The sequence below is a fragment of the Bolinopsis microptera genome, chromosome 6, assembly GCF_026151205.1.
Source record: "Bolinopsis microptera isolate Bmic1 chromosome 6, MBARI_Bmic_1.0, whole genome shotgun sequence".
NCBI classification, from domain to species: Eukaryota; Metazoa; Ctenophora; class Tentaculata; order Lobata; family Bolinopsidae; genus Bolinopsis; species Bolinopsis microptera.
Window position 1 is genome coordinate 18859192 of NC_087077.1, and position 22413 is coordinate 18881604.

Genomic DNA, 22413 nt, shown 5'->3' on the forward strand with positions numbered 1-22413 from the left:
AGCTACATAAGGTATTTATCTTACATTCCTGAGTTGGTAGGATGGGTATGGATAATTGGGTGGGCGAGTACAGAGCATTAGAGCAAGCTGGAGATGCCATCATGGAACTTATTGCAGAACGAAACAGGGTTACTGGTGGCGGCGGCGAGGGGCTCAAGGTTTTTTATTTGATTTACTATCATTAATCCACTGTAGATATATCTATATATTATGATATATTGCAATTCAATTATACATTGTTATGTGGGGTTAAAAACACGTACGTTAAGACTTGCAGTATTAAGATTTGATTTGAATTCAGAGTTCGGGCTAAGTATGTGTTTTTACAATGACTTGATGACTAGATCAACGAGTTATTTTGTTCACTCAAATGAAAAATGTACTGAATTATTTCCTCAGATTTCCAGCAGAATCAGACAAGCACAAAACAATTTCAACCACGATTTGACTGCCTTACAAAGGGAGCTTCAAAGCGACAAGTCTTCTAAAAAACTGTAAGTGAATCATAGCACATAGTGTAGCTAGTTTAAAAAAATTATTTTGCAACGTTTAAACTGTGAGGGCGAGGTTCAAATATCATATCTGGTTTTTCCACTGTAATGAAGTGTCTACAGTAAACACCATATTGAAATAACCATTATCTAGTCTTCATCATCAGATCCCCAAAAGAGTACGATAGGAGGAATAATATGTTGAATGAAGCAAAGATCAGGAAGATTCAAATAGCTAAATCCTTCGAAGAAACGCGGGCATCTGGGGCAACTCCTTTTGGAGGGGGAATGTAAGCTTATCTCATATTGTAATAGATAAGTAAACAATATCTTGTTAGTGGTTATCAAAATACTAAAGTCAGTAAACTAGTTTTACATAGATTCCAATTCTTTCTCGACTGGATCAAGCGATATTGGAGGATATTGAACTGATAAAGTAAAGTTAAAGAGTTACAGAGTGTGTTTATTGAAACTGAACTGTGACTGTGCCACAGATTATACTAATTGTAGGTATTAGGTTAGGCTACAAGCAAACTGACACATTTGTACACGTCTAGATTCACTATCATCTGTTACATAGAAAAATGCATTGTTTTAAGCCACAAAATTAAAAGTCACTAACAACATGAAACCCATGCAGAATTATTATTCAAAACTAATTAATATCTTAATTATTATCTTAATATCTTAATTGATATCTTCAGTTCAAATAAAGGGTACCAGCCGGAGGAGAATGAACGAACACAAGGCTACTCAAATAGAGAATTACAATCTCAGCAGCAGCAAGCCATGGCCGGTAAAACAACTTGTTTATCTGTTTATCTGTTCCTTTACACTCCTCCAATTTTGATAATCATAATATATCCTTCTCTACAGGGCTTAACAAGTACATGTTTAGTTATAGTTCTATAGTTATAGTTGTTTACTTATAGTTCTATACAGACCTGTAGTCTCATTATTGGCACCATAGTACCGGGAAACGGAAGCTTCCTAGTGGGAGGTGATGAAGCTTCCCTGGATGATTAGAGGGTGGCAGAAGTTACATTTCTAGTTTAAGTTACTATGCACAGTGATCAGATTAGAGAGTGGTTTGCTGTTTAGTTCTTTAGTTATACGTCGAATCTATTTGTATAGTCCTTGGGGCCCAGCTCTAAATGCCTGATAACTGTTTCACTCACCGCGCTATCCCTGACGAGTCGACATTGCGAGCGTAGCGAACTCGCTTAGGTAGAGTGTGTGCAGAGTGCCGGGAAGAAAAATTCTTACCAAAGTTAAGGGCCCCTAACTTGAGTTGGGGGTCTATTGACATACTTTTGTCTAAAATATTGTATGAATCGACGTCGAAACGGCGCCAAATCTCCGGTTGATGACAGAATGTATTATACACTGAAGTCTGTGCTACGCGAATTTTCCAAAAATTTTTGGTACCCCAATTGCGGTATATAATAGAGATCTCCCATTACATAGTTGTAATAGTTGTCTAGTTAACAGTGTTTTTGAATTTCTGCCATATTTCTCACTGGTGGTATTATTACAGTTCAAGATGAGGGTCTTGCCAGAATATCAAACATTGTCAAGAGACAGAAAGAGATAGGACTCACAATTGGGGATGAGATTGACGGACAGAACGGTTCGTTCCTTAAATTACATTATTACTTTTGTTACTCCTACTTTTATTGGATCATCCAAAGATTTATTAACTGTACGATTGCATGCAGGGTGTGTTATAAGATTCGTGTCCAAATTTAAAATGTGATTCTCCATTTTAAGGAGGAGCAGATTGGTTGAGTTCAGCAGCTCACACAGTATTTTTAGAGAGGTTTAAAGCAGATACTTTATGAGCAGAAAAGTGCATAATAGAGAATAACATCCTCCCCTGGTACGAATACCTTTAGTCCTGAGAGTGGACTCAATAAACACCTTCGACTTTTACTTAATGATCATTATAATGCTCCATATTTTGCTACATTGAGTTTGCTAATACATAAAGCCCATAAAAGCTACCAGTTGTAATTACAAAAAACATGTTGAGATGTTGCATCATTTGTTATACGCTCAACACTCAAAGTTTCCCCACGTGTCTTGGACTCTTGAGCACCCTGTAGATCATTAATGTGGAGTCTGGTGACGCTTATATTTTTGACACGTGACTGCAATTAACAAATCAGCTTCAAATATTGACCTATCAAACTCAAGAAATACTTTTAAAATTTTTTTTCTGTAAATTAATTTTATTTCAGAGCTTATTGAAGAGATAACAGACAAAACAGACGAAACCGGAAACAGGATAAACCGTCAAGTACGTGCTATCAACCACGTGTCGGCAAGAGCAGGAAATGTCTGTGGTAAGTTGTTTAGAAAAACAGTTGAAAACACCATCACATGGAAATGTTGCTACCGACAGGGAGCGAATCACGTCCGTGTATAGCCCCCTGAAAAAAAGGCCAGCAACATTTCCTTCTAATTAAACAACGATACTAACCAATAATAAATTCTTGTAGGCTAGGTATGTCCGACATCTCCACTAGTACGAGCTACATAGAGAACTCTGGGGTAACCACCCCAGTGGAGGTGGAGCAGATACCGTGCGCTACCTCCCCACTACTATCATCAGTCTCTGATTCTAACGATTACTATGATTTTAACACGGACGATTACAGTACTATGCTAGATAACGATGATGATGACATGCATCAGTTATCACAGTTGAGGTGTAAGGGGCGCCGCAGGAGACTTACTAAACTTTACGAGTGTACTGCGCCCGGGTGCAACAAGTCGTACACAAAGCCCGCTCAGCTGACCTACCACATGGACACAACCCATCTTAACTTGAAGTGGTTCACGTGTATCTATAAGAATTGTAACAAATCTTTTTACTATCCGGCCCATATGAAGAGACACCTCCGTACTCACGGACCCAAGCAGTTCTACTGTGAACTTTGTTACAACACTTTCAGTCGTCTTGAAAACCTCAAAGTTCACCAGCGAAAATGTCGTCTTTTACTGATGTGTTCTGTTTGTGGGGAAACTTTCATCACAAACGCCGACATCCAGAAACACAGACAATCTCACTGTGTTTACTTGAAGTGTCTGTATAAAGACTGCTATGAACACTTGCCCCCTGATAATATTAGGGAACACTTGTCTCACCATGTTAACGTGGTGAAATGCCCACTTTGTGTAGCCATGTACCTGGAGCAGTACAACTTGGAGGCGCACATGTTAAAGGATCACAAAACAGAGATGTGTTACACGGCTGACTACACTAGCGATGTTGATGTGGAGAGCTGGTTTAGGGATATGTTTAGTGATCTACAAGGATTGGACAGTGTTGCAGATCATGGTGGGACAGGGAGCAGTGGGGGGAGCATCTCTCAGACTGATTCTACGGAGAGTAGCGGTTCTCAGGATAATGATAATAACCAAACTGAAGCGCCCTCTAAATTAGAAGAAAGTGAAAAATCAGCCGATAAAGAAAAATCAGGCTCTAAAAATACCACCGACTCTGGCACAAAATCAGAAGAGAGCGTAATGTACCGATGTCAGGAAGCAGGCTGTAGTTATTCGACACCAACCCCACGCTGGCTTACCAAACATACTCTCAGACACCGCAAGAAAGACGCTTTCAAATGTACAGTGTGTAACAAAGTACTGGCTGATAAATGGGGACTTACATTGCACATGTCATCACATCGTCTAACCAAGGAGTTTACCTGCTCATACTGCAAGAAAACGTACCCTTCCCAGAGCCGGCTGTCTGCTCATTGTCAGAGGTACCATCCAGAAAGTAGGGTATGGAACTGTGATGAGTGTCAAATGAGTTTCAGTACGAGCAAGAGATTGATGGTTCATTATAGGAAACATGTTACTGGTTAGGTTGCAATAGTGAAGTTTAATGTGCCATGTTAGTGTCAAGTTTTGTGGCGTTTTAAATGATTCAGTATTAGTTGTTGTTGTTGTTGTTGCCTCAATATTTATTTCTTTTAAGTTATCTTTATAACTTTGAAACTAATTTTAATTACAGTTTACGATATCCTAAGCGAAGAAGAATTCTATCATTTAAAAAAAGCGTTGTGAATGTCGCCCAGATAAGATCGAATATAATGTGAACGACATGTATCTTATTTATTCGGTTATTTATTTGAGCGTCTTCGTGAGAACTGATCATGCATATTTATTCGGATCTAGATTTCCTTCAGTGATGCTGACAAAATGTTGAACAATGAGGGTAATTGGATGAATTTTAAAATGAACTTCAGCGCACACGCATTCAAATTGTAGCCGAAGTCTTAGCGCTGTATTGTCAATTATAAAGTGCGCGCAGGTGTCGCGCGTTTCACAATAGGAACTGTTCTTACCGAATAACTGTTGATACGTTTTAGCGACCATTTAAGATTGTCCATGCAACATGCACGGAGAAAATTTTCTGTTGATCAAAACTGTGACAGGCTCAATGACAGATTTACCCTATCATTTTATAATGCCTCAAAGAAACTATCAAATTCTGTGGCCTCATTGCCTCATTGGGCAACAAATATTAACTCATAAAATATAAAATAAGAAATTTAGTCGACGTTTCGTCGTGTGATAAGCTTTTGTAACCTGTCACGAGTTAATTTTCATCACTAAATCTCTTTCATAGTTTCATGAACGTTAAGACAATGTATAGATTATAAAATCGTACTGTATTCCGATCAACGCAATCCATCTTAGAATGGCTGTCCGAGGCAAAGACCTTCCGATCCGGCCTGCTGTAGAAGAGAAGATAGATTTGGGGAACTGGTCGCTCCAAACGACTCAGTCCCACATTCTGCGAAGTCAGTGTAAATGTAACGGGGGCGTTCAGTGCAACCACTGTTTATACGCCGAAACTTTGAAAATCCCAGATTTACCTGAGATGACATTCGACAGAAACGTGTTGACTCTGACACATGTCAGCAGTGGTTGCAAGGTCCAGCTCAACACACTGGACGCTTTAAAACTAGTAGACGATAAACAAGATATCATCAAAGTGTCGTATTCCCAGGAATGGCTGGCAAAACGCCAGGACAGCTCCCACATTAAGAACACTCCCAAACCATTCGATTGGACCTTCAGTACAGCATACTCGGGCACGCTTCTCAACTCAGACACTCACGAGCTATCTGCATCTTCAACTACCCAGGAGCCAGATCAGGAGAAATTACTGCGGAGGGATAAAATCCTTCACCACACCGAACTGGTCATGTTTGAAGACGAGTTAGCAGACAATGGGAGCAGTAAACTAGTTGTTAAATGCAGAGTGATGCCTACCTTCATCCTCGTGCTACTTAGGCATTATCTGAGAGTGGATAAGGTTATGATAAGAGTTCAGGAGACTAGGCTGTTTTGCGAGCAGAACTGGGACTATTTTCTGAGGGACGTTACTTTAAGAGAGGCTAGTTTTAATGATTTGAAACACTTACAGACTTCTCTTGTCTACGAAGATGAGGGGCCAATTAACCAACATTTGAAAGTGGTGAAGAGGGTTTTAGATAAGGTTAGCATTGTTGAATGTAAATAAAGCGGTGTCCGATTTATATTTGGATCTCAATACACAAAGATGTGGTAACTTGATGAAGACAGTTGTCAAAATACTCCTGATATGTTTATACTTTCCTTTATAGGATGACGAAAAACTGTTTAACATCATTATACATTTCATGTTTTAACTTATTAGTTTTTACGAGTTCACATTTATTACAAAAGACATTCTGTTTGTTTTATTCTAGTTCTTGAAAATTCAACTAGAACATTTTATACCATGAAAGAAGGCGGAAACATCCGTACTTATCGAAAGTCATGTATAATTTCCATATTTTATAATTGATGTTCGCTTCTTAATTGCAGGGGATACGTGCTTGAAAATTTCGATTACACTAAACTATTGCTTAATTGCTAATGAGATAATCATAGCAACCTATAATACCAATGTGATAAGCTAACATCAGTTATTTTCAGGTTATTGGGCCGTGATAATACTGTTGTTCGTGGCTATTATATCAGTGATAATCTGGAAGATAGCATAGTTTAACTTTAACATCAGACTCTCAATCTAGTCTACCAACGAAAATCTTGCATTCGGCTGGACCGACGATAAAAAGATAAGACTCTTCAATTTGTCCTTATATTGAATTTTCCAAGATGAATGATGATCTTTCAAATCAGTTGGTTGATAAAAATCGATTAGTTTGATTATTGAAATGTCTTTATTAGAAGTTGCAGCACGTTAAATAACCGTACAAATGTTTGTAACGTTATTTCTGACCAGTAAATTTTGATTTGCAGTAAGAGTGATTTGAGATTTAAGTGTCTTACTTACATTTTTCAGCTGCGTTTTCCAGCTGTTCACGATTTAGATTTATTTTGTAAATAATTAGCATTTCTGTTTTTAATTTAAAGTTTTTGTGTGTTGAAATTTTTAAACCAATTTTTCATTAATAATAAGAGTAATCTCTGCATCCAAATCCACAAATAATTAATTCATTTCGTATAGTATAATTATTAGTAAACCGTTGCATTATAATAAAATAATGAAATTTAGTCATCTTAAAATATTTTAAAAAAGAACTAGTTGTCATGGCAAGACCCAAGAATGCGATAATTCAATGTGCAAACTGCAAACTCCTCATCCACAAATATCACACAATCCAAACCCTATACTATATGGTTAATCGTAATTTTATAAGTCTAATAACATCCGTACCAGAAAAATACACCGACTTTAGTCCAGATACATCTAGATTGTCAATTGCAAGTCCTTGATCGTTGATTTCCTCGATGAAAGTATTGTAGGTGTCCTTATTTCTGATGGTTGAGCAGACGTAGGCTACTTTGTCTCTGCCCGTTGGAGAGCTGTGGCAAAATGTAATGTTATGATATAGTGAGATCTCTTATATAGTGTCAGTGAGATCTATGGTTTAAGCAATAAGCATCGTGAATCATTGACTATCTCAATCGGGCATAATATAATACATTGAAGGTCGTACGATTTTGAAACGCTGTAAATAGTGGATCCCTGGCCTTGTTGTTATATTACTGTGGCGTACAGTGTTCACTTAGAATGGTCGTTATGTTTACCCGATTACTCTACTGAGTAGACTTCGGGAATACCGGGTTCAACGACTAACCACATTCGAGCTCAAGCAAGACTCAAGAGCGATTAGAAATTAAACAAAGTTAAAGTATTCATCACGTCCTATTGTACTATGTCGCCGTGTTTTAGGTCCCCAGTATAGATTGTGCGCGACCTGTTCAAAACCGAAACGCGCGTTTTATTATCGACTTAATATAAATTATAGCGGCCATCTAGTATTCGATTCAATTTGGAATTTAAACGGCTGCAGTCAGTTTTTTTATCTACCTGGCTGCATTTTAATGTTCACAGCGAAGTTAGTGATACCATGCAATAGGAAAATGCATTTATTAAATTATAATCAGGCCAGGGTATGTAATAAAATAATATATTATATTAGCCATGCGAAGCCGCGCGCGGTACGTTTGAAACTACCACACTCACTGCTTAAAAGTTGTGATTGGTAAACAGACAAATTGTTCGCGCGTTGCATGAATCAAGCCCAGACCGCCGCGCCGTTTTAACTAAAATAAGCCAAAAATAAATACATAACTGGACACCTAACTTAACTGTGAAAAGCAACTACGAAAGTAACACAATATTTAAACACTTTAATTAAGTTTCATTTAAAAATTTTAAAAATACCCCAGCTTGTTCTTGATCGTTTTCACCAAATGGGGCAGTATTGTTCGATCGAACACAACATCTGAAAAGTTAAAGGTGTAACTAACTAAACGAAGAATAGCTCTAGTTATAATTGCAACGATCAAAACCACAACATCGTTTATATCATTCGGCTAAATCGAGTTATCGACAGTACCTGCAGCGACAACAACATCAACCTCATCCTCAACATCGCCAATCCTGGTCCAGTCCAGAGGAGAAACGTTCCCATTATTAATATTGTTGATATCAAGTGTGTGCTGTGCGGCGCGCAGAACAGATTGGTGGTGGTCAGTCAGTGTGACTTGATCACACATGTGTGATATAACACCTCCTAACAGTCCCACACCACAACCCAGCTCTAGTACCTTTCTGTAGGGGTACCAATGGTTTAAAATAGAAACTGTAATCCCTAAACCAGCTTGGGTCGAACATTTTTATTAGTCAGAAATGTAAATCTGGTTGGCTAGTACCAGTGCACCAGTGCACGTTTGATTAACATTTATGATGGTAGTAAATAAAAAACTTGCACCGCTATAGAAACACTTTTCTACTGACTTGTTCTGAAAAATGTGGCAGTTTTCAGTGGCCCACTGGCACATAGCTAAACAAGCTTGCCAAGTCTGTAGCCCTGTGGTACCCTTACTGCACATCGCTACTGTCTCCCGTGTTGCCAGGTAATGGGCCCCGCCGTCCTGAAAAGTTAAGATTTAGTTGCTACGTATTTAAAAATGATACTGTGAATTTTACAGCTTTTACAGCTATCATAACCAATTAATAGTTTAAGTATGTTATCAAATAGCGTAGCTACAAATCATTAGGATTGCCATCAATTCACATACCAATTTCCAGACAGTATTGAATAATTTCTAATACAGTAAGGAAAGTTAACGTTGCCCAGGACAATAGTTGAATCATGATACGTTTGAGAAAGAGCTATTAGATTCGAGAAATTGCATCAAATTATGCCATACATACCGAGTTAAGAGGTAATTCTACACTCGGTAACCATGACAACCATGTCACTCAATACACTCTAACTTGCAATTCTCTCAGCCCAGTTTAATTATATAAGCGCTTGTTAACATATTAAAGTATAATTAAGTTTGGAGGGTAGCCTCGGTAGAAACGTCATGAGGGTGGCCCAGGTCGGAGAGTTGGGGAGCTGCCAGCCAGCCACCTCCGTACAGTAAGCACAGCTGTAATGTGAGGCTGCCAGCCAGCCACCTCCGTACAGTAAGCACAGCTGTAATGTGAGATTGAACATACAGGGTGGATTAACGATGTGCTCTTTTCAATTGTTATAGGACATTAGCTGTAATAAGTGGGTCAGTGATATCGTGTAGTTTAATGTAGTTGTCTTCATGATTCTAATCCTTCTAACTATAGGTGGCCCACATCACTGACACTAGATGAATCATGCTTGACGAGAAAACTTTAAAACCTTCCGCTTGTTTACTGTTTCTATACGAAACATCAAGGAAGAGCAGAATGTGCCAAGTTTTTAAAAATTCATTAAGATAAACTTAAAATTGTTTATTACAATAGTCTGACAAACTAAGTAAGCATTTTTAAGACATATTTTATAGATTAAAGGTCCAGCACAATGTTAGAGTTTTTCAAAACCATCAGTCTGTTTCGTCACCAATCACGTGACAATGATCTGGTTATGACGTCATAAGTCACGTGGTGAACATTTATCAAGCAGCACAACATCAATATGATGAATTGTGGAGCTTTTTATAGATCTCAGCGTTATATATCGAACTGGTGAAAAGAAGCAATTTTATCGCTGTCAATGCAGAGTGTTTGAGTCATAAAAGTCACCGTAGATCTCAGCATTATATATATCGAACTGGTGAAAAGAAGCAATTTTATCGCTGTCAATGCAGAGTGTTTGAGTCACCATGGTAACACCACATGGAAGTCACCGTAGATAACAATATCCAGCAAGACAAGACCAAAAGATGCGCACAAATATCGGCAGCTCAAATCCACCATCTATAATGACAACGACGACGTGGTGGCACAAAGCAAACTCGTTAAGACCTCAGTTATTTAGCTAAAAAGAGTTACTGCTCTGTATTTGCTGTTCTGTATTTGCTGCTCTGTATCTACTAGTATCACATTCGCTTGGTTCAACGAAAGATTTGTTATTTTGTTGTACTGCAATCTACTGGTATCACTTTAACCACATTAAAGAACGCGGGTTAAAGTACATTTCGGATTTGTTATTATTGTGTGAAGAATTTAAACAATAAACATTTTCAACACTTACTTCACAACAATTTTAAACTCTACGACTAATCAATGATGACATATTTATAACACATTCTTTGGAAAATAACACATCCTATCGTATCTAGTAAGAACGACAAAAATGTACTACACATCACTACTACTATTGACATTCCTCTTTCTTATCCCGACGGCAAGTGCAAAGAAAAAACCAAACATCTGTCCGGACATGGTCCAACTAGGCACCAACAAAGTAACGTTCTGTAACGTGACACAGAGATGGGAGACACGCATCGCAAAGAACACAGTCATCTTCTTTTCCTGGCTCCCGATCATCCTCAACTTCTTCTGGATAGCCTTTCTGGGCTGGGCTACCGGCTTTAAAGCTGTCGCCAAAAGAGGCAGGCTTAAATACCAGAAATATCTAAAGTTCCTTCCTAGCCATAATTCCATCACCTACCAGAAAATAGGTACCTTTATCCTGGAGCCCACGCCTGTATTCCGGGCGTGGATATTTGTCATTAAATGGTTTTACATGCCATTTATCATTATGGCACACGACATAGTTTGCTTAGGTTTTGATTCCTACTACTATTACAAAATGGAGATTACATTCCACACAATTCTTCACTACAAGGTTATTAGGAACGGCTATGCACTGGATGCCATGATGGTTTTCAGTTATATTGGCCTTGCGAAGAATATAGCTTTAGGAGCCCTCATATTTGGATCACTGAACGACCTGAAGGGCCAAGGTATGGACCGAATGGAGAGTGACGGACATCAGGACTATGATGACGACCTACCAATCGTGATTATCAACGAGAGGCTCGCTAGAAGGGTACCTGGAAGAGAGAGTAACTTCGGAGACTCACTCTACGTTCTGTCTGAGGAGGAGCGGATCAGGTTCGGACTAGTTCGAGAGGAGCACGAGGGAGAGTTCACCAGACCGCCTAAAACAGGACCACGGCCCATGCAGCTAAAGAGAGATGAGATAGATCCCAACATTGACATGTCCCTGGAGGCCATCAGGGTTAGGAATGTAAACCTTTTCACAATAATGGCAATAAAGAAAGGAACGTTCATTTACCCAGCCCACTGTGTGATGAGCCTGGTATGTACGGATTGTATCCAGCTCTTCCTCCAGTTCTTTTTTGTGGAGAAGTACATTGTAATGTTTGACTGGTCTGTAACCGTTAAAGTTACTTTAGGAGCAATATCTGGGATTATAGGTATCATCTTCAACCTCCAATTCATTCCCTATCAAATGACGCACATCTTAACAAAGATGTTGGATAAGGTCTTCTTCCTTCTGCTATACATTACACTAGGTCTCAAATCTATCTGCAACATCATTCGGTTCGTTGCGTGTTGGATACGGGCCTTGACAGGAGTGACAAAGGCCAATTGCTACCGCCTCGAAAAGACCGGCCACCTACATCAAACCCCTTTTGCGGCGAACTGTTTGGCAACAGAAGACTGGATTGTGCTGGTATTAATCTGGGTTGCTATGGTATGCGCAGTGGTGATGATAATTATCCAGTACAGGCAGGTCAGTAGGAGAGTGAGACTGTACGATGCGGACGAGGAGGAGGAGGAAGATGCAAATGTGGTAACAGGGCCAGCAGGGGAGACAATACCAGGGGGTCGTAGGGAGGGTCACATCTTAGTAATCCCCGACTCAGGCAGGTGAGACTATACCAGGGGGTCGTAGGGAGGGTCACATCTTAGTCATCCCCGACTCAGGCAGGTGAGACAATACCAGGGGGTCGTAGGGAGGGTCACATCTTAGTCATCCCCGACTCAGGCAGGTGAGACAATACCAGGGGGTCGTAGGGAGGGTCACATCTTAGTCATCCCCGACTCAGGCAGGTGAGACAATACCAGGGGGTCGTAGGGAGGGTCACATCTTAGTCATCCCCAACTCAGGCAGGTGAGACAATACCAGGGGGTCGTAGGGAGGGTCACATCTTAGTCATCCCCGACTCAGGCAGGTGATACAATACCAGGGGGTCGTAGGGAGGGTCACATCTTAGTCATCCCCGACTCAGGCAGGTGAGACAATACCAGGGGGTCGTAGGGAGGGTCACATCTTAGTCATCCCCGACTCAGGCAGGTGAGACAATACCAGGGGGTCGTAGGGAGGGTCACATCTTAGTCATCCCCGACTCAGGCAGGTGAGACAATACCAGGGGGTCGTAGGGAGGGTCACATCTTAGTCATCCCCGACTCAGGCAGGTGAGACAATACCAGGGGGTCGTAGGGAGGGTCACATCTTAGTCATCCCCGACTCAGGCAGGTGAGACAATACCAGGGGGTCGTAGGGAGGGTCACATCTTAGTCATCCCCGACTCAGGCAGGTGAGACAATACCAGGGGGTCGTAGGGAGGGTCACATCTTAGTCATCCCCGACTCAGGCAGGTGAGACAATACCAGGGGGTCGTAGGGAGGGTCACATCTTAGTCATCCCCGACTCAGGCAGGTGAGACAATACCAGGGGGTCGTAGGGAGGGTCACATCTTAGTCATCCCCGACTCAGGCAGGTGAGACAATACCAGGGGGTCGTAGGGAGGGTCACATCTTAGTCATCCCCGACTCAGGCAGGTGAGACAATACCAGGGGGTCGTAGGGAGGGTCACATCTTAGTCATCCCCGACTCAGGCAGGTGAGACAATACCAGGGGGTCGTAGGGAGGGTCACATCTTAGTCATCCCCGACTCAGGCAGGTGAGACAATACCAGGGGGTCGTAGGGAGGGTCACATCTTAGTCATCCCCGACTCAGGCAGGTGAGACAATACCAGGGGGTCGTAGGGAGGGTCACATCTTAGTCATCCCCGACTCAGGCAGGTGAGACAATACCAGGGGGTCGTAGGGAGGGTCACATCTTAGTCATCCCCGACTCAGGCAGGTGAGACAATACCAGGGGGTCGTAGGGAGGGTCACATCTTAGTCATCCCCGACTCAGGCAGGTGAGACAATACCAGGGGGTCGTAGGGAGGGTCACATCTTAGTCATCCCCGACTCAGGCAGGTGAGACAATACCAGGGGGTCGTAGGGAGGGTCACATCTTAGTCATCCCCGACTCAGGCAGGTGAGACAATACCAGGGGGTCGTAGGGAGGGTCACATCTTAGTCATCCCCGACTCAGGCAGGTGAGACAATACCAGGGGGTCGTAGGGAGGGTCACATCTTAGTCATCCCCGACTCAGGCAGGTGAGACAATACCAGGGGGTCGTAGGGAGGGTCACATCTTAGTCATCCCCGACTCAGGCAGGTGAGACAATACCAGGGGGTCGTAGGGAGGGTCACATCTTAGTCATCCCCGACTCAGGCAGGTGAGACAATACCAGGGGGTCGTAGGAGGGTCACATCTTAGTCATCCCCGACTCAGGCAGGTGAGACAATACCAGGGGGTCGTAGGGAGGGTCACATCTTAGTCATCCCCGACTCAGGCAGGTGAGACAATACCAGGGGGTCGTAGGGAGGGTCACATCTTAGTCATCCCCGACTCAGGCAGGTGAGACAATACCAGGGGGTCGTAGGGAGGGTCACATCTTAGTCATCCCCGACTCAGGCAGGTGAGACAATACCAGGGGGTCGTAGGGAGGGTCACATCTTAGTCATCCCCGACTCAGGCAGGTGAGACAATACCAGGGGGTCGTAGGGAGGGTCACATCTTAGTCATCCCCGACTCAGGCAGGTGAGACAATACCAGGGGGTCGTAGGGAGGGTCACATCTTAGTCATCCCCGACTCAGGCAGGTGAGACAATACCAGGGGGTCGTAGGGAGGGTCACATCTTAGTCATCCCCGACTCAGGCAGGTGAGACAATACCAGGGGGTCGTAGGGAGGGTCACATCTTAGTCATCCCCGACTCAGGCAGGTGAGACAATACCAGGGGGTCGTAGGGAGGGTCACATCTTAGTCATCCCCGACTCAGGCAGGTGAGACAATACCAGGGGGTCGTAGGGAGGGTCACATCTTAGTCATCCCCGACTCAGGCAGGTGAGACAATACCAGGGGGTCGTAGGGAGGGTCACATCTTAGTCATCCCCGACTCAGGCAGGTGAGACAATACCAGGGGGTCGTAGGGAGGGTCACATCTTAGTCATCCCCGACTCAGGCAGGTGAGACAATACCAGGGGGTCGTAGGGAGGGTCACATCTTAGTCATCCCCGACTCAGGCAGGTGAGACAATACCAGGGGGTCGTAGGGAGGGTCACATCTTAGTCATCCCCGACTCAGGCAGGTGAGACAATACCAGGGGGTCGTAGGGAGGGTCACATCTTAGTCATCCCCGACTCAGGCAGGTGAGACAATACCAGGGGGTCGTAGGGAGGGTCACATCTTAGTCATCCCCGACTCAGGCAGGTGAGACAATACCAGGGGGTCGTAGGGAGGGTCACATCTTAGTCATCCCCGACTCAGGCAGGTGAGACAATACCAGGGGGTCGTAGGGAGGGTCACATCTTAGTCATCCCCGACTCAGGCAGGTGAGACAATACCAGGGGGTCGTAGGGAGGGTCACATCTTAGTCATCCCCGACTCAGGCAGGTGAGACAATACCAGGGGGTCGTAGGGAGGGTCACATCTTAGTCATCCCCGACTCAGGCAGGTGAGACAATACCAGGGGGTCGTAGGGAGGGTCACATCTTAGTCATCCCCGACTCAGGCAGGTGAGACAATACCAGGGGGTCGTAGGGAGGGTCACATCTTAGTCATCCCCGACTCAGGCAGGTGAGACAATACCAGGGGGTCGTAGGGAGGGTCACATCTTAGTCATCCCCGACTCAGGCAGGTGAGACAATACCAGGGGGTCGTAGGGAGGGTCACATCTTAGTCATCCCCGACTCAGGCAGGTGAGACAATACCAGGGGGTCGTAGGGAGGGTCACATCTTAGTCATCCCCGACTCAGGCAGGTGAGACAATACCAGGGGGTCGTAGGGAGGGTCACATCTTAGTCATCCCCGACTCAGGCAGGTGAGACAATACCAGGGGGTCGTAGGGAGGGTCACATCTTAGTCATCCCCGACTCAGGCAGGTGAGACAATACCAGGGGGTCGTAGGGAGGGTCACATCTTAGTCATCCCCGACTCAGGCAGGTGAGACAATACCAGGGGGTCGTAGGGAGGGTCACATCTTAGTCATCCCCGACTCAGGCAGGTGAGACAATACCAGGGGGTCGTAGGGAGGGTCACATCTTAGTCATCCCCGACTCAGGCAGGTGAGACAATACCAGGGGGTCGTAGGGAGGGTCACATCTTAGTCATCCCCGACTCAGGCAGGTGAGACAATACCAGGAGACTATACCAGGGGGTCGTAGGGAGGGTCACATCTTAGTCATCCCCGACTCAGGCAGGTGAGACAATACCAGGGGGTCGTAGGGAGGGTCACATCTTAGTCATCCCCGACTCAGGCAGGTGAGACAATACCAGGGGGTCGTAGGGAGGGTCACATCTTAGTCATCCCCGACTCAGGCAGGTGAGACAATACCAGGGGGTCGTAGGGAGGGTCACATCTTAGTCATCCCCGACTCAGGCAGGTGAGACAATACCAGGGGGTCGTAGGGAGGGTCACATCTTAGTCATCCCCGACTCAGGCAGGTGAGACAATACCAGGGGGTCGTAGGGAGGGTCACATCTTAGTCATCCCCGACTCAGGCAGGTGAGACAATACCAGGGGGTCGTAGGGAGGGTCACATCTTAGTCATCCCCGACTCAGGCAGGTGAGACAATACCAGGGGGTCGTAGGGAGGGTCACATCTTAGTCATCCCCGACTCAGGCAGGTGAGACAATACCAGGGGGTCGTAGGGAGGGTCACATCTTAGTCATCCCCGACTCAGGCAGGTGAGACAATACCAGGGGGTCGTAGGGAGGGTCACATCTTAGTCATCCCCGACTCAGGCAGGTGAGACAATACCAGGGGGTCGTAGGGAGGGTCACATCTTAGTCATCCCCGACTCAGGCAGGTGAGACAATACCAGGGGGTCGTAGGGAGGGTCACATCTTAGTCATCCCCGACTCAGGCAGGTGAGACAATACCAGGGGGTCGTAGGGAGGGTCACATCTTAGTCATCCCCGACTCAGGCAGGTGAGACAATACCAGGGGGTCGTAGGGAGGGTCACATCTTAGTCATCCCCGACTCAGGCAGGTGAGACAATACCAGGGGGTCGTAGGGAGGGTCACATCTTAGTCATCCCCGACTCAGGCAGGTGAGACAATACCAGGGGGTCGTAGGGAGGGTCACATCTTAGTCATCCCCGACTCAGGCAGGTGAGACAATACCAGGGGGTCGTAGGGAGGGTCACATCTTAGTCATCCCCGACTCAGGCAGGTGAGACAATACCAGGGGTCGTAGGGAGGGTCACATCTTAGTCATCCCCGACTCAGGCAGGTGAGACAATACCAGGGGGTCGTAGGGAGGGTCACATCTTAGTCATCCCCGACTCAGGCAGGTGAGACAATACCAGGGGTCGTAGGGAGGGTCACATCTTAGTCATCCCCGACTCAGGCAGGTGAGACAATACCAGGGGGTCGTAGGGAGGGTCACATCTTAGTCATCCCCGACTCAGGCAGGTGAGACAATACCAGGGGGTCGTAGGGAGGGTCACATCTTAGTCATCCCCGACTCAGGCAGGTGAGACAATACCAGGGGGTCGTAGGGAGGGTCACATCTTAGTCATCCCCGACTCAGGCAGGTGAGACAATACCAGGGGGTCGTAGGGAGGGTCACATCTTAGTCATCCCCGACTCAGGCAGGTGAGACAATACCAGGGGGTCGTAGGGAGGGTCACATCTTAGTCATCCCCGACTCAGGCAGGTGAGACAATACCAGGGGGTCGTAGGGAGGGTCACATCTTAGTCATCCCCGACTCAGGCAGGTGAGACAATACCAGGGGGTCGTAGGGAGGGTCACATCTTAGTCATCCCCGACTCAGGCAGGTGAGACAATACCAGGGGGTCGTAGGGAGGGTCACATCTTAGTCATCCCCGACTCAGGCAGGTGAGACAATACCAGGGGGTCGTAGGGAGGGTCACATCTTAGTCATCCCCGACTCAGGCAGGTGAGACAATACCAGGGGGTCGTAGGGAGGGTCACATCTTAGTCATCCCCGACTCAGGCAGGTGAGACAATACCAGGGGGTCGTAGGGAGGGTCACATCTTAGTCATCCCCGACTCAGGCAGGTGAGACATACCAGGGGGTCGTAGGGAGGGTCACATCTTAGTCATCCCCGACTCAGGCAGGTGAGACAATACCAGGGGGTCGTAGGGAGGGTCACATCTTAGTCATCCCCGACTCAGGCAGGTGAGACAATACCAGGGGGTCGTAGGGAGGGTCACATCTTAGTCATCCCCGACTCAGGCAGGTGAGACAATACCAGGGGGTCGTAGGGAGGGTCACATCTTAGTCATCCCCGACTCAGGCAGGTGAGACAATACCAGGGGGTCGTAGGGAGGGTCACATCTTAGTCATCCCCGACTCAGGCAGGTGAGACAATACCAGGGGGTCGTAGGGAGGGTCACATCTTAGTCATCCCCGACTCAGGCAGGTGAGACAATACCAGGGGGTCGTAGGGAGGGTCACATCTTAGTCATCCCCGACTCAGGCAGGTGAGACAATACCAGGGGGTCGTAGGGAGGGTCACATCTTAGTCATCCCCGACTCAGGCAGGTGAGACAATACCAGGGGGTCGTAGGGAGGGTCACATCTTAGTCATCCCCGACTCAGGCAGGTGAGACAATACCAGGGGGTCGTAGGGAGGGTCACATCTTAGTCATCCCCGACTCAGGCAGGTGAGACAATACCAGGGGGTCGTAGGGAGGGTCACATCTTAGTCATCCCCGACTCAGGCAGGTGAGACAATACCAGGGGGTCGTAGGGAGGGTCACATCTTAGTCATCCCCGACTCAGGCAGGTGAGACAATACCAGGGGGTCGTAGGGAGGGTCACATCTTAGTCATCCCCGACTCAGGCAGGTGAGACAATACCAGGGGGTCGTAGGGAGGGTCACATCTTAGTCATCCCCGACTCAGGCAGGTGAGACAATACCAGGGGGTCGTAGGGAGGGTCACATCTTAGTCATCCCCGACTCAGGCAGGTGAGACAATACCAGGGGGTCGTAGGGAGGGTCACATCTTAGTCATCCCCGACTCAGGCAGGTGAGACAATACCAGGGGGTCGTAGGGAGGGTCACATCTTAGTCATCCCCGACTCAGGCAGGTGAGACAATACCAGGGGGTCGTAGGGAGGGTCACATCTTAGTCATCCCCGACTCAGGCAGGTGAGACAATACCAGGGGGTCGTAGGGAGGGTCACATCTTAGTCATCCCCGACTCAGGCAGGTGAGACAATACCAGGGGGTCGTAGGGAGGGTCACATCTTAGTCATCCCCGACTCAGGCAGGTGAGACAATACCAGGGGGTCGTAGGGAGGGTCACATCTTAGTCATCCCCGACTCAGGCAGGTGAGACAATACCAGGGGGTCGTAGGGAGGGTCACATCTTAGTCATCCCCGACTCAGGCAGGTGAGACAATACCAGGGGGTCGTAGGGAGGGTCACATCTTAGTCATCCCCGACTCAGGCAGGTGAGACAATACCAGGGGGTCGTAGGGAGGGTCACATCTTAGTCATCCCCGACTCAGGCAGGTGAGACAATACCAGGGGGTCGTAGGGAGGGTCACATCTTAGTCATCCCCGACTCAGGCAGGTGAGACAATACCAGGGGGTCGTAGGGAGGGTCACATCTTAGTCATCCCCGACTCAGGCAGGTGAGACAATACCAGGGGGTCGTAGGGAGGGTCACATCTTAGTCATCCCCGACTCAGGCAGGTGAGACAATACCAGGGGGTCGTAGGGAGGGTCACATCTTAGTCATCCCCGACTCAGGCAGGTGAGACAATACCAGGGGGTCGTAGGGAGGGTCACATCTTAGTCATCCCCGACTCAGGCAGGTGAGACAATACCAGGGGGTCGTAGGGAGGGTCACATCTTAGTCATCCCCGACTCAGGCAGGTGAGACAATACCAGGGGGTCGTAGGGAGGGTCACATCTTAGTCATCCCCGACTCAGGCAGGTGAGACAATACCAGGGGGTCGTAGGGAGGGTCACATCTTAGTCATCCCCGACTCAGGCAGGTGAGACAATACCAGGGGGTCGTAGGGAGGGTCACATCTTAGTCATCCCCGACTCAGGCAGGTGAGACAATACCAGGGGGTCGTAGGGAGGGTCACATCTTAGTCATCCCCGACTCAGGCAGGTGAGACAATACCAGGGGGTCGTAGGGAGGGTCACATCTTAGTCATCCCCGACTCAGGCAGGTGAGACAATACCAGGGGGTCGTAGGGAGGGTCACATCTTAGTCATCCCCGACTCAGGCAGGTGAGACAATACCAGGGGGTCGTAGGGAGGGTCACATCTTAGTCATCCCCGACTCAGGCAGGTGAGACAATACCAGGGGGTCGTAGGGAGGGTCACATCTTAGTCATCCCCGACTCAGGCAGGTGAGACAATACCAGGGGGTCGTAGGGAGGGTCACATCTTAGTCATCCCCGACTCAGGCAGGTGAGACAATACCAGGGGGTCGTAGGGAGGGTCACATCTTAGTCATCCCCGACTCAGGCAGGTGAGACAATACCAGGGGGTCGTAGGGAGGGTCACATCTTAGTCATCCCCGACTCAGGCAGGTGAGACAATACCAGGGGGTCGTAGGGAGGGTCACATCTTAGTCATCCCCGACTCAGGCAGGTGAGACAATACCAGGGGGTCGTAGGGAGGGTCACATCTTAGTCATCCCCGACTCAGGCAGGTGAGACAATACCAGGGGGTCGTAGGGAGGGTCACATCTTAGTCATCCCCGACTCAGGCAGGTGAGACAATACCAGGGGGTCGTAGGGAGGGTCACATCTTAGTCATCCCCGACTCAGGCAGGTGAGACAATACCAGGGGGTCGTAGGGAGGGTCACATCTTAGTCATCCCCGACTCAGGCAGGTGAGACAATACCAGGGGGTCGTAGGGAGGGTCACATCTTAGTCATCCCCGACTCAGGCAGGTGAGACAATACCAGGGGGTCGTAGGGAGGGTCACATCTTAGTCATCCCCGACTCAGGCAGGTGAGACAATACCAGGGGGTCGTAGGGAGGGTCACATCTTAGTCATCCCCGACTCAGGCAGGTGAGACAATACCAGGGGGTCGTAGGGAGGGTCACATCTTAGTCATCCCCGACTCAGGCAGGTGAGACAATACCAGGGGGTCGTAGGGAGGGTCACATCTTAGTCATCCCCGACTCAGGCAGGTGAGACAATACCAGGGGGTCGTAGGGAGGGTCACATCTTAGTCATCCCCGACTCAGGCAGGTGAGACAATACCAGGGGGTCGTAGGGAGGGTCACATCTTAGTCATCCCCGACTCAGGCAGGTGAGACAATACCAGGGGGTCGTAGGGAGGGTCACATCTTAGTCATCCCCGACTCAGGCAGGTGAGACAATACCAGGGGGTCGTAGGGAGGGTCACATCTTAGTCATCCCCGACTCAGGCAGGTGAGACAATACCAGGGGGTCGTAGGGAGGGTCACATCTTAGTCATCCCCGACTCAGGCAGGTGAGACAATACCAGGGGGTCGTAGGGAGGGTCACATCTTAGTCATCCCCGACTCAGGCAGGTGAGACAATACCAGGGGGTCGTAGGGAGGGTCACATCTTAGTCATCCCCGACTCAGGCAGGTGAGACAATACCAGGGGGTCGTAGGGAGGGTCACATCTTAGTCATCCCCGACTCAGGCAGGTGAGACAATACCAGGGGGTCGTAGGGAGGGTCACATCTTAGTCATCCCCGACTCAGGCAGGTGAGACAATACCAGGGGGTCGTAGGGAGGGTCACATCTTAGTCATCCCCGACTCAGGCAGGTGAGACAATACCAGGGGGTCGTAGGGAGGGTCACATCTTAGTCATCCCCGACTCAGGCAGGTGAGACAATACCAGGGGGTCGTAGGGAGGGTCACATCTTAGTCATCCCCGACTCAGGCAGGTGAGACAATACCAGGGGGTCGTAGGGAGGGTCACATCTTAGTCATCCCCGACTCAGGCAGGTGAGACAATACCAGGGGGTCGTAGGGAGGGTCACATCTTAGTCATCCCCGACTCAGGCAGGTGAGACAATACCAGGGGGTCGTAGGGAGGGTCACATCTTAGTCATCCCCGACTCAGGCAGGTGAGACAATACCAGGGGGTCGTAGGGAGGGTCACATCTTAGTCATCCCCGACTCAGGCAGGTGAGACAATACCAGGGGGTCGTAGGGAGGGTCACATCTTAGTCATCCCCGACTCAGGCAGGTGAGACAATACCAGGGGGTCGTAGGGAGGGTCACATCTTAGTCATCCCCGACTCAGGCAGGTGAGACAATACCAGGGGGTCGTAGGGAGGGTCACATCTTAGTCATCCCCGACTCAGGCAGGTGAGACAATACCAGGGGGTCGTAGGGAGGGTCACATCTTAGTCATCCCCGACTCAGGCAGGTGAGACAATACCAGGGGGTCGTAGGGAGGGTCACATCTTAGTCATCCCCGACTCAGGCAGGTGAGACAATACCAGGGGGTCGTAGGGAGGGTCACATCTTAGTCATCCCCGACTCAGGCAGGTGAGACAATACCAGGGGGTCGTAGGGAGGGTCACATCTTAGTCATCCCCGACTCAGGCAGGTGAGACAATACCAGGGGGTCGTAGGGAGGGTCACATCTTAGTCATCCCCGACTCAGGCAGGTGAGACAATACCAGGGGGTCGTAGGGAGGGTCACATCTTAGTCATCCCCGACTCAGGCAGGTGAGACAATACCAGGGGGTCGTAGGGAGGGTCACATCTTAGTCATCCCCGACTCAGGCAGGTGAGACAATACCAGGGGGTCGTAGGGAGGGTCACATCTTAGT

The 22413-nt window shown here is 47.4% G+C and overlaps 4 protein-coding genes across 6 annotated transcripts in view; 3 read left to right on the forward strand and 1 right to left on the reverse strand.

Moving 5' to 3' along the window:
• On the forward strand, window positions 1-6949 carry LOC134816561 (syntaxin-8-like). The gene is made up of 7 exons (XM_063825459.1): window positions 1-158; window positions 400-494; window positions 659-781; window positions 1196-1287; window positions 2029-2121; window positions 2732-2836; window positions 6471-6949. The coding sequence occupies exons 1-7, from the start codon at window positions 42-44 to the stop codon at window positions 6536-6538; spliced, it is 693 nt and encodes a 230-aa protein (XP_063681529.1). The 5' UTR covers window positions 1-41; the 3' UTR covers window positions 6539-6949.
• LOC134817190 (uncharacterized) overlaps window positions 1-22413 on the forward strand; it is a 43390-nt gene that overhangs the window by 5512 nt on the left and 15465 nt on the right. The gene's annotated exons all lie outside the window — the stretch shown is intronic.
• Window positions 5109-6119, forward strand: LOC134816560 (TIP41-like protein). The gene has a single exon (XM_063825458.1). The coding sequence runs from the start codon at window positions 5206-5208 to the stop codon at window positions 6031-6033; it is 828 nt and encodes a 275-aa protein (XP_063681528.1). The 5' UTR covers window positions 5109-5205; the 3' UTR covers window positions 6034-6119.
• LOC134816559 (protein-lysine N-methyltransferase EEF2KMT-like) overlaps window positions 6945-22413 on the reverse strand; it is a 21955-nt gene continuing 6486 nt past the window's right edge. Inside the window, exons 5-8 of one of the 3 annotated variants that reach the window (XM_063825454.1) lie at window positions 8806-8942; window positions 8405-8619; window positions 8230-8290; window positions 6945-7364 (exon numbers count right to left, since the gene is read on the reverse strand). In XM_063825454.1, coding sequence (XP_063681524.1) covers window positions 7172-7364; window positions 8230-8290; window positions 8405-8619; window positions 8806-8942 — 606 coding nt within the window. In that variant the 3' untranslated portion in view covers window positions 6945-7171. The remainder of the gene's footprint in view (window positions 7365-8229; window positions 8291-8404; window positions 8620-8805; window positions 8943-22413) is intronic. The other 2 variants (XM_063825455.1, XM_063825456.1) reach the window with 2 other exon arrangements.